The sequence below is a fragment of the Leptodactylus fuscus genome, chromosome 6 (genome assembly GCF_031893055.1).
Source record: "Leptodactylus fuscus isolate aLepFus1 chromosome 6, aLepFus1.hap2, whole genome shotgun sequence".
In the NCBI taxonomy this organism is placed as follows: domain Eukaryota; kingdom Metazoa; phylum Chordata; class Amphibia; order Anura; family Leptodactylidae; genus Leptodactylus; species Leptodactylus fuscus.
The window spans coordinates 156,189,281-156,202,322 of NC_134270.1; the positions used below are offsets into that span (position 1 = coordinate 156,189,281).

General features: G+C 44.7%; 1 protein-coding gene across 1 annotated transcript in view; it reads right to left on the minus strand.

The window, feature by feature from the left end:
• Positions 1-4,168: 4,168 nt before the first annotated feature.
• The window catches only part of CBL (Cbl proto-oncogene), a 36,966-nt gene continuing 28,092 nt past the window's right edge, over positions 4,169-13,042 (minus strand). The window contains exons 13-16 of the mRNA XM_075277704.1: positions 11,139-11,291; positions 10,661-10,758; positions 9,886-10,053; positions 4,169-8,356 (exon numbers count right to left, since the gene is read on the minus strand). Coding sequence (XP_075133805.1) covers positions 8,097-8,356; positions 9,886-10,053; positions 10,661-10,758; positions 11,139-11,291 — 679 coding nt within the window. The 3' untranslated portion in view covers positions 4,169-8,096. The remainder of the gene's footprint in view (positions 8,357-9,885; positions 10,054-10,660; positions 10,759-11,138; positions 11,292-13,042) is intronic.

Sequence of the window (13,042 nt, forward strand, 5' to 3'; positions counted from 1 at the left end):
AAGGTAATTTAACCCCTTCTCACCACTGCTGGAACTTTTTGTTTTTGTGCGTTTAGTTTCACATGAGTTCCTAACTCTATTAAAGGGATTCTATCTTTTTTTTTTTTTTTTTTTTTTTACAAAGACCATGTCAGAATAGCCTTTAGAAAGGCTATTTTCTTCTCCTACCTTTGTTATTCTGATCCGTGCCGTCATTCCTGAGAAATTTCTTATTTCTTCCTTATTAAAATGAGTCTTCCAAAAGCACAGGGGGCGTCCAGTGCTCTAATGATAGAATCCCTTTAAAGCTTAGGTCTCTGGACAGTTTTAGAAGCCTGCAAATGGCTAAATCATAGAGCTATCGCTATGAAGAGTTGTAATAAATAATCTGTATATTTCCTAAGCGGCCTATGTGATGTACAGGTCTGGAGAAGCCTAAAGGTGGCGACAAAACATTGCGGTAAAATTGCAACATCTGTAACATAACCTCAATGTTATTCTATGGCTATAAAGTCACAAGTGACAAAAGACTGCACAACGACTATTCTCCAGTTGTGTCCCTATGAGCATACGTAGTACAGTATCCTATAGTGCCATCTACTGCTCACCATGGTAAGTACACACCACATCAAAGCTCACATGCCATTATGATGTTGGGGTAAATTTAGGAAATTGTCTACAAAAAGAAATAAAACGCTATGACCTTGATGTCACTGACCCGTCAATAAAAAAAAAAAAAAAAAAAAAAAAAAAAAAAAAAATTGGTCCGCATAAAGTTCGAGATTGTCGCGAACATGTGAATTAAGTCTCTGTGGCAGAGAGATTCATTTATTTCACAATATGCAAATTTGCGATCTGGAGCAAAGAGGGCGGCTCCATTGCACCAAACTGCTCAGAGAAGTGTGGAGCAACAGAGCAGCCCCATCTTCGGTCCTCCATTCGGCTCATTTGCATATTTTTACAAGGGAAAGAGGTGTTTCATTCAGGTGAGCCTAACCTATATGTGTCGCTGGTTTATATGCTTTACCCTGGTGACAGACTCCACCCCCCTCCCCCCCTTTAAACACAATGTACTGTGCTGCCGCCACATCTGCATTTGGTTATCTATTCAGGGAAGCCCCCCCTTCCAGAATGCATAGGCAAGCGTTGTACAGTGAAAGCACACGGACCTCATAGACCAGGGGTTGGGAACATTCTGCACTGTGCAAAAATTACAACTCCCAGCATGCATACTTGTTCTGCTGTTCTTGGAACTCCCATGGAAGTGAATGGAGCATGCTGGGAGTTGTAGTTTCACAACAGCTGGAGTGCCGAAGGTTCCCTACTAGAGATGAGCGAGTACTATTCGAAATGGCCGTTTTGAATAGCACACACCCATAGGAATGAATGGAAGCGGCCGGCACACAGACTTTGCCGCGGGCCTGCCGCTTAACCCCCTGCGTGTCGGCTGTGACCATTCATTCCTATGGGTGTGTGCTACACGAAACGGGAGTTTCGAATAGTACTCGCTCATCTCTATTCCCTACCCCCGCCAAGGACTATAATGGGGTCTGTGTGCTTTTGGCACGGAACATGCGGACAGAAAAGTAGTTCACAATCTACTTTCCTGTCCACATGACTCGTGTGGAAAGCACACAGACCCCATCATAGTCTATAAGGTCCGTGTGCTTTCACTACACACTGCTTGCCAATGCGTTCGGTAGTCCATTCAGGGGGAGGTCCTGCCCAGATTTCCCAGACCATCTGCAAGGAGTTTGTATGTTCTCCCCGTGTTTGCATGGATTTCCATCCCATATTCCAAAGACATACTGATAGGGAAAAATGTACATTGTGAGCTCTATGTGGGGCTCACAATCTACATTTAAAAAAAAAAAAAAAAAAAAAGATTTCCCAGACCAAACTCAGTTTGAAGACCAGGACTCCTTCCATCAGTGGTATCTAGGATGCCAGGAATTCTGCCCTCTCCGTGACTCCATACTATATATAGTATAGCTATGGTGAAGTAGGGGGACACCTATGATCATAGATCGCATGAGGCAGAGGGTCTGGGCCAGGAAAACTGGACAATGTATGGATGTACGGACCAGATTGACCAGTTAGGAATCTTCTGTGTGCATGGGGCCGGATAGAGCAGAAAATGAATTTGAGGTGAACATCTGCCCCTCCCTGCGGCAAAATGCCAGATAATTAGGCAACAGGTTTATTTTTTCAGTGTCTTACTCCAATCTCTGTCCCTATTGAATACAATGGGAGATTCAGGGCCAATCTAGGGCTGATTTGGGGGCAAAAATCGGCAGGCCTTTAGGCTCGTAAATAGAGATGAGCGAACACTGTTCGGATCAGCCAATCCGAACAGCACGCTTCCATAGAAATGAATGGAAGCACCTGTGACGCTGACTTTGCCGGCGGCCGGCGTCACATGTGCTTCCATTCATTTCTATGGGAGCGTGCTGTTCGGATTGGCTGATCCGAACAGTGTTCGCTCATCTCTACTCGTAAACCATGGGGAAGGTCAATCAGAATACGGATTTGGGCCTACTGGATATGATGGACAGTGGAGTGTGGAACAATACTATAGCAGCTAGTGCCTGTCCTTAAGGGCCCCTTCACACAGCGCAAGCATATACGCGCACTTCCCATTGAAATCAATGGACTCTGTTTTGAAGCGCTGCGCTCGGACACCTGTATACGTGTCTAAATGAGCGGCGCGCTTACGCTATGCGAAGGACCCCTTAGAGTTTAGAAAACAGAAAATCAGTAAGCCCCACCTAACAGGCCGTACCCAAAACGCGTTGCGGTATTTTCCTTCAGCGCTCTTCAATGACAGTCAGCAGAGTTCTTCTTTGCGGACTTTCTGCTTCCATTATACCTATAGGGAAACTTCCAGCGTTTCCGTAGCTGTAGTTGACATGCCGCGATTTCCAAAACGCAACCATTTAGGAAATCGCAGAACTCCAGTTTGGGGGTATTTTTCTGCAACGTGTGGATGGAATATTAACTCACGAGGTACAAGGAAATTAACCAGACAAAAAAAAAAAAAAATTTATTTTAAAAATAATTTTCTCCCCAACAACTTGTACAGAAAACCAAAAACTGAAAATAAAATAAGAAAAAGCTCTTTAGTCAACAGAAGAAAGTCATTAAATAAATAAGTTGTCATTTTTTCTTTTTAGTATAATCTACAATCGTTAAAAGAACACAGGCATAAAATACAAACATATCAGGATGAGGGGATTCACGGGGGCCCTCATATGCAAGAATATTTACCTTTGGGGTCTCCATTATAATAATCGAGACAGTAAAAATAATAAAAAAAGAGATAGGCTTATGGTCATGAAACATTCAAGCTCGTAACACATTGTATACATGAAATAATCGGAGCACGTGTTGGTCATTTCTTAACATTAGCAGCTGCCGAGTTGCATCTTGGGCTGGAAACACACGAGCAGGTTTTTTTGGAGACAAAGCCAGAGATGGATCCAACAGGAAGGAGTTAAAATAGGCACCGTACGTTCAAAAAGCTTTGCCGAAATCAATAGTATAAGCAAATATCAGATTTTATTAGAGAAAAATGCTTCTTTTTCTACTTCTCTGCCTCTTTTCCTAAACTGCTCGCTCATGTTTTTAGCAAAATCAGTCTTGGGAAACAAGTCAGACTTGCAGCTCAGTAAGGGATCAGGTTATAGGCTGCCCATAGAAGTCTATGTTGAGGGGAAGGAGGAACAAAGTAAGATATACAATACCTACTATTGGCTGCGGGTGCTTAAAGGCTGCTGCAGCTAAGGGTGCATTCACACTGAGTAAACGCTAGCTTATTCTGAACGTAAAACACGTTCAGAATAAGCGGCGTCTAAAGCAGCTCCATTCATTTCTATGGGAGCGGGGATACGAGCGCTCCCCATAGAAATGAATGGGCTGCTTCTTTCACTCCGTGCAGTCCCATTGAAGTGAATGGGGAGTGCCGGCGTGTACGCTCCGGCATGAGCAGAGCTTGCCATATACGCCGGCACTCCCCATTCACTTCAATGGGACTGCACGGAGTGAAAGAAGCAGCCCATTCATTTCTATGGGGAGCACTCGTATCCCCGCTCCCATAGAAATGAATGGAGCTGCTTTAGACGCCGCTTATTCTGAACGTGTTTTACGTTCAGAATAAGCTAGCGTTTACTCAGTGTGAATTCACCCTAAGAGTAAGTTTTCTCACACCCCAAAGTTTATTCGTATCTACTGTCAGAAACCTGGGGCTGATCTATCTGGACTCCAGCACTCTACTCTGTCCGTCGCCTTCTCACACTATCAAGTTCAGTACGACTCTCAAAGGTTGCGCCCGCATTGCAAAAATGCAGCGTTTTGGCTGCAGTAAAATGCAAGACGTTTTACAGCGCCTACAAAGTGGATAGGATTCTGGCTAATCCCATCCATGCCTAGAAAAAAAAATCTGCAGCAGAAAGGCTGCAATTTCAAAAACCATTGCGTTTTCGGAAATCGCAACATGTCAATTATACCTACAGAAACGCTGGCAGTTTCCATATAGGATAATAGAGGCAGAAAGTAGGTAGAGGAAAACTATGGACTTTGTGAAAAATGGTGTGGAAAAAAACCAAGGTGCACTACAACGCGTTTTTTCCGTTTTGTTTTTCCTCCTGCAGCTCGCTACATGGGCCGAAATGCTGAGTATAAGTTCTATAATTACCAGATATTATACTATGCCTCGTGTGTACATGACAGCTTATACTACAACGCAGTCTTATATGAATCTATTCCTGGCTTTGGCTCAAATAACCGTATCAAAAACTGCAGGTGTGATTCCAGTCCAATACACCAGCTGTGTATCATGAATCCATAAACATGGCAACAGTAACTGAGCGAAACTGATCACTGACTGGGGAATAGAAGAGTTCATGGCGGACTGTGTTGCACCAACAGGCCGAGGTCCCGACACGACTGTATGCATCTAATGCCTTTAGTGGTGTCATTATTAGACGATAGTTCAGTTAATATAGAATATAAGTGACCATTCACACATTGCCTTACTCTCCAGCAAACACTGCTACTAGGTATTACAAGTTCTGTTTTCCTGGAGTTTCCCCCAAAAAAATTGGAGGAAAAGAGGCGATACATGAGGCGCCCCCTCTAGACTTCCAACGCCACTGCCACAAAATTTATCCCCAGTGATATCCGATAGTGCCGTAGGCGCGAACGTCACCGCGTGCAAGGTTTGTAAATGTAACAGGACACTGCAAAAAAGAATAAAACCCCCACAGCATGAGGTAAACACAGAGATCGCACAAGGTACTGTGGAATCGGAAAAAAAATACCCACTTTGGGGTAATAAAATCGATTTTGACCCTCTAAAAAGGTTTTCAGTGAGTCATTTGTAACAACAAATGAATTCTGAGAAAACCTAACAAAAAAATGGAGTAAAAAAACTAGTAACAGACGTGTAGAAGGCCGACGGGCGAGAACACGCAACGTAAAGGGATGGTCACTGGAGCCCAGCATATCAGCTCAGCTCCGCAGATAGATAGGTTAAGCTCATACAGAGTGTTCTCCTTGTGAATCACTTCCTCCATTGCCCCTTTTTTGTTGATATGCAAATTAGACATTTGGAGCAATGGCAGCGCTCTTGTTGCTCCAAAAAGCTTATTGGCATAGTAACAAAACCAGCAATATGGAGGCAGCGATTCTCAAGGAGTAAATGACATATAAAGTTAACCTATCTATCTGCAGAGCTGGGTTCTGTTAACAATCCCTTTAAGCAGTGTGGTGACAGACTTCCTTTAAAGATGGCCGCTCACCTCTCCTGATGTCTGTTCCACATGACGTACAGATGTAGCAGAGTTGACCTAAACTTCTGCGATATCTTATTGAAGACCTCCCGAAATCCAATGAAAAGTCGCAGGAAAAACCATCTTTCAATGACACTTCATTTGTTTTCTGTGATAAGATATCGCACCGCAGCAGTTTAACCAATTGCAGAAGTTCAGGTAATTCTGATGCATCTCTTTTTTTATTTTATAAATGTTCCTCTGTTATTCCTCTGGGAAACGCATCAATAAATTGTCAACTGGGTGTTACCATTCTCCTTGCAAAAAGGGGTGTGTCCCTAAACAGTGGTACGGTCCACACTGATTGAACACAGTCAGTGAGTGCAGTGCCTAAACATACCCAACTGGTAACACAATGTATTCCTAAATTACCAGGAGGGATAACAGAGGAACACATACGTTTTACAGGCATATGTATGTATCAGGAGAGGGGACGGGACCTTTTTAATGCTAAACAGGTAAAGTGGGCAAAGTCCAGAAAGAAATGTTGTGCAGTTATAAGGAAACAAGGGTTAAAGAAACTTACGGCCTCTTGGGTGATGTCAGTAGCCTTGGGTCACGCAGGAAACCCGACCACCAGGCCTTAGTGGCGACCTGGGACTGGTGGCATCACAGAGGAGGCTGTAAGGCGCCGAGAAAGAAGACCAGACCCCAGTGACGGGAGCAGGACGTTAGGATCACACTAGCATCGGGCTGTCTGTTATTCTGATCCATGATGGGACCCCAACGACAGAGAGCCAGAACATTACGATAGCGGTTACACACGGAGACCAGCAGAGCCCATTTACTATAATAGGGTCCACCACTTTGAAACTGAAAAGTTTTATCTCCACCGAGTATCGTTGGTCTCTGCATCGGAGTCTCTGACGCAGATGTGAACCCAGCCTGAGCTTCAGGTCCGTCTGAAGACCCCAAACTATAACAACATCCAGATCAGACTGGAACAATTAGGTCTGAACTGAATCTCACTACCTGCAACATGGCCTAACGTCACTGCATCAGAAGAGGAATCACAGTCCCGGGGAACCCCCAAATCTACACCGCAGTATACGCTACTGTAACCCCGCAGCATAGCCACTCCATGTGAACCCGCCATTACAATGGATATAAATGGATGGTAAGCAACGTATAGGTCTCCATGAGGTCTCCTATTCCACAGGACCAATAGATAGAACTGCAAGCGGAGATCTTCAGGCCGCCATATGATTGTTCAACCGATAATTAAAGAATGGATACAACAGATAAATCTGGACGTACCTTTTACATACATGTGTATATATACACATTTTACATACACATAAATATACTGTATATGTTACATATGTATACAGAATTACAGAGTCACACATTCATCGCTATACTTGGTAATGTATTCTTAATTCGGGGCCAGTGAATCACGAGGAGCCCGTAGGTGGCGCTGTAGCTTCACCCCTCACTTCCTTCCTCCCTGCACAAGGTCTTATCCCTTTTATAACTACCCCTCCCCCCATTCACCCTGAGTTAGGCGGCATTAGTTCACCCCATAAAGTTGGGATTGGGAGAACCCAACTTCTGGAATGCGTTATTGCCTTCAGTCACAGGATTCAATTAAAAAAACAAAAAAAAATTAATAAAAAGTAATACACAGCAGGTAACAGATTGCCCGGGCCTACGCCCACCATCTTAAAGGGTCATCACGATTTTTTTTTTTCCAAGGCAACATAATTTAAGCCAGCGAGGTCCCCCATTCTGCATCTATACAGGATGCCAGTGAAGTATATTAAATAACACTGAGTTGTTAAAAAAAAAACTGAAAAAACAAAATGGCGAAAAAAGTCAACTTTTGCCTAATCTCACCTCGAGAGCTGTATGCGAAACACAAAAAATAAAAATCGCAGGGCCTCTAGTGACCGGCAGTTAAATTAAAGAGGGGTTACGGGTGGAGAAGGCGGGTTCAGTGTATCCATGATAATGACCTGAGCCAATCAGAGCTTCCCAAGCTGTCAGGAAGGGGTTAATCCGCTGACAAAGAATAAATTGGGGGGAAACGGAGCTTTCTAGAACAGTGCGTTCTGATTGGTTAGGAATCACCTGATTTGTAATGCTTATCAATGGGCAGGCTTGTGCCCGTACCCTGTATGCTTCCAGTTAGGGGCGGAGTATGGACAAATTTCTCCTTTTATCCATGTACCCACAGTTACCCCCCACTGGTCCCATAGCTGCCCCCTGCTGACCATGAGCTTAAGGATCAGAGGTGCACTCTTTTACTCTTCTCATGACACTGTGTGGGAGTAGATGTGGATCCGACTGCTATGTAGCCACGTGCGGAGGAGACGGGATGGCTACGAACTCGCGAAGAATATTTCGAGCCATTTCAATGTTGTTGTGAGCGATGAGCAAGGCTTTATTCACATCCTGCTGAGAATAGCCCTGGTTCAACAAGCTTTCGATCTCACTGGAAAGTGGAGCGGACGCTACATCCCCGGCAGGTGCAGGGCGCCGCTCAGAGTTCATCCTCCTCGGGAAGGGTTTTGGTGGACGCTCTGGGACAGCTGAAGACTCGAAGGCCCCTGTAAAGATGAGGAAAGTCTCTAAGAAGATGAAGTGTCATGAAACCCAGGCAATATGAAAATCTCACTTGGGTCAGGGTAAAATAAAAATACTCACATACCACTAAGTATTCACTCCAGTCTGCAGGCTGCCAAGGCCAGAAGTGTAATGGGTCAGGTGACTGTTCTGGCCAATCACATGCTGAGTACCAGTGAAGTTACGTCACCAGTACCCAACATGTGACGGCTAAAGCCAGTGACTGGCCACAGCGGTTACCTGAGCCTCCATTTTTGGCCATAGCGGTTACCTGAGCCTCCATTTTTGGCCATAGCGGTTACCTGAGCCTCCAATTTTGGCCACAGCGGTCACCTGAGCCTCCAGTTTTGGTCACAGCGGTCACCTGACCCTATGCATTTTTGGCCCGAGCAGTCCATGGGCACCCCCACCTAATGCACCAAAAGATTTTAGCTAGATGACCCCTTTAAGGCTATACAGCAAAACAGATATTTAGCCATGGTGAATTTACATAGGGTTCTATCAGCATGATTTATCACCCCATTGATTATGACTTAACTATTTAACTGCCAAGGATATCAACAATATGACATGGTCTGCTGACCACTAGCGTTGTGATCTCCGTTGTTCAGGACCACCAGGAGACCAGACTGCTCTTTCAGTGGTTACACACAGACACCGCTGGATCCCATGGCTTCAAAACTGAAACCTGCACAGAAGACTTTTCGTGAGGCCTTCCTAAGACACCAGCAACGTTGGAAGTTGCAAGTGTGGGCAGCAAACAAGCAGACTGACAAGTATCATCTGTCTGTGTGTATAACCTCCATTGACCCTAGTGGTGTGAAACATAAGACTTCTGAGAGACCGGGGGGAATTTATCAGGACATTTCTGGCATAAAAGAACTTGCTATTTGGCAAAGTACAGTAAAGAATCCCAAATGTTTGTGCCAAAACAAGCAGGTTTTTGGAAAGAAGTGCTGCTGCTAACTCGAGAGAAAAGTGAAAGTTGCGGCAGCCAGACCACTACTAAATCAATAGGTAATATGAGCTGGCATCATCAGTGTAGGTGCCATCAAGGGCTCGATGCACAGAAGTCCACATATATAGGTTGCAGTGAAACTTATCCATTAAGAATGGAAAAAAAATTGAAAAAAAACAATAGTAATTTTTACGTTAAGGATAATCAAAATAGAAATCTACTGTGAGGGTCAATCAGAAAAACATTGGGCTTAAAAACAAACTTTATTAATAAGGGGGCTCATCCCGGACGAGCCCCCATATCAACAAAGTTTCTTTTTAAGTCCTATGTATTTGTGATTGACCCTCACAGTAATTTCTATTTTAACCCATTAAAATGGGTGAAATCTGAGCTAAATCACAAGTGTAGCACAGCAAGCCATCTCGCTTCTGTAACCCCCTAAGGAAGAACAGACTACTCTGCTACGTCCGTACTCCTGGCCAAACACATAGCTATTCTGATCTCAGCCGGGAAAGGCAAAGATGAAAACACCAGTTTAAAAATGGCTTTCTGTACCTGCTCCAAGGTCTCTGCCAGCGGTCACGGAACTAAAGGCAGGTACGGCATTAGAGATATCAGAAAGTGTGCGGCGGGCTGGAGCCATTGGCAAGTGGGGCTTTGGGATATCATAGCCATCATCTTCATCATCCTCTGGTCCATTGCTGGAAACCGCAGAGCATTCTTCTGTATCAAGAAACAAGACAAAGTGCCAAATGTTACCAGACTGCGCTCACATTCATAAGATGCTGAACAACATCACATTGTTTTTTTGCACCATTTCCAATTTCATGATAATTTGACGATGAAAAGGGGTTTCCTTTGGATAGGTCATCGATTAGTGATCAGCAGGGTCAATGAACTGCAAACAGGCCGTGAACAAAAGGGGTGCTCAAATAGCTTACCCGGTCTGGGATTGCCCCTCTGATCTTCAACCGATGACCTATCCATTCCGGTCACTCTAACCTATCTATCAATGTGGCTGGTTCAAAATCCTTCACCCCGGTGACAGACTCCCTTTATGTTGTGCTATGTTACGGGCGAACTTTTGGATAGCAACTTCTATATGCCTGACATGATATTGCTGTGACACATTGTCACAGTGGGACATTACATCTACTGATTGTCTATATGGTCACATTGCAACCAGGACATGACCACTGCAAACCATCCAGCCCTGTTGGAGCTAAGGTCACAGATTGTATATAACTTTGCCATGATGCATCACACTGCAAGACCCAAGCACTGCAATGTATGATTTTGCAAATTTTTTTGGCTTAAGTCTTAGTCTTACCTGCTTCTCTTCCCAGCTCCATGACCACTGGTGCGGCTTGGCACTGGATATTGTACATGGTCTCATAAGACTCTCTGTCCATCAGCTGTTCAGCAGGTCTAAGTAAGAAACAAAGCAAAAAGGTCATTGGCGAGGCGAGGTTTACAAGGGGTTTAACCTACATAATAGCCTAGGCCTACTGGTAACAGCTAACTGAAGGGGTTTCAGAGCTCAGAGGAGTCCACACCCTTGACTGTAAACACATACAGTTTACACATTGTCTAGTGGCCGTGCCCGGTACTGCAGCTCAATCTCATTCACTCGAATGGGACTGAGTTGAAGAACCACGTCTGATGGATGCGACAACTGCACGCTATGGTTTATTGGCCAAGGTGCCAGGAGTTAGGCCCCCCACCAATTTTATATTGATGACCTATCCTAAAATTTAGGAAAGTCCCTTTAAATATAGCAAGTACAAAACCCAGTAATATTGTCTCACCTGATCCCAGGAGTCATCACTTCTGCTGGCCTCTTCGTCTCACATTTAGGTACCACAGGCGGATTAACAGGTCGAGAAGATGGGCACATATACTCCGAATCATCAACACTTTCTGAATGATCTCCTAATGGAGGTTTTGGCACTGGGAACGGCCTATAATGGAAGAGGATATATACCTGAATAATAGCAGACACTGCAGAGGGAGAAGTGTGTGATCTATCCGCAGGGTGTACTCATCGGACATCGCTCAATACACGTCTGAAAAGCTTTTTACTAGCACATAGGGGGGTGGGGGGGAAACATTTCTAACATATAACCATTAGGTCAGTATTAAAAGCAACATGTCACCTAGAGTGGGGGGGGGGATTTATCAATCCCCAATGGATGTTTTTGCAGCACATACACGGCCCTTTCTTGCGCCAAATGTTTGCCGCAACCACCATTGTTTGAAAGTGGGTGTAGCAGGATGGGCCGGAGGGATCTCAGCGCGACATATTCATTGTATCGGGGGGGGGGGAGGTATAATGAAAACTTACAATACACCAGTAAACGTGCCCCATGTTATTCTTATTTCAGAATTGAAGATATTTTTATTCTATAATCTGTAGCAAGTGGCCATCTTGGCTGAACTGCTGAACTCAGAGAATTGCTTTCTAGCAACTACATGGATCCTAGCAACATGTCGCCTGCAGATGTCACATTGGCTTCTACAGGAAGATACGGTGGTTATGCAAGGTGACCTGAGCCAAGGGAATGGTGGAACCCGAGTCATTTACATATAGTAATCTTGCCTATGATAATGATGAAATGAATGCTGAGAAGTGATCTCTACAGAACAGGATATGTCTAATGGGGAGTGTCTCAGACCTCCATAACGCAATGCACATCGAGTAATATCAGACACCAAAGGAAATGAGGACTGGAAATTGATGGAACCGCACCAGAAAGACCAAAAAGGAGGCACCAGATACTGTATTTTTCCTTTGCAATATGCATTTACTGTTGCTTTAAGAAGGAAATGCAAGAACTGGTTATTCCCCTTTAAAACCTCCAGGCTCTCATCTGCTCGGTTGCCGTTTCAGAAGACATTTCCTGCTCCAGAGCCGAGTCAGGTTTTTTATTTCAATGAATAAACTGGATGCACAGGATTTCTTGGCATTGTATTGTGAGGCAAGGAGATCGTACAAGGAAAGGAGAACAGTGAACAATAACACCGGATATTCTAATAATGCAGATTGCACAACACTAGACTTGTCAAAAAGTTAAAGGGGTTATCCAGGGACTTTAATTAACCTTACTCGCTATGGGCATTTGTTGAAGCTGGACTCGGAGGCCCCAGGCTGGTTCTGACCCCCGATCATGTGGTCGGAACCAGCCCCGTCCCCCAACTCATCTCTAGGTATCCATAACAGTTTATCTTAAAGAGGACCTTTCATGGTCCGGGGCACAGGCAGTTCTATATACTGCTGGAAAGCTGACAGTGCGCTGAATTCAGTGCACTGTCGGCTTTCCCAATCTGGTCCCTGGGTAAAGAGCCATCGATCCCGGTACCGTAGCTCTTTACAGTCAGAAGGGTGTTCCTGACAGTCAGTCAGGTACGTCCTTCTTCACAGCAGCGCCTATAGCGCTGTACAATGTGACCGGGGAGGAACGCTCCCTCTCCTCCTGATAATACTCGTATATGGACGAGCACTGTGAGCAGAGGGAGGGGGCGTTCCTCCCCGCTCACACTGTACAGCGCTATTGGCACTGCTGTGCAGAAGGACGTACCTGACTGACTGTCAGAAACGCCCTTCTGACTGTAAAGCGCTATGGTACCGGGACTGATAGCTCTTTACCCGGGGCACAGATCATGAAAGCTGACAGTGCACTGAATTCAGCGCACTGTCAGCTTTCCAGCAGTA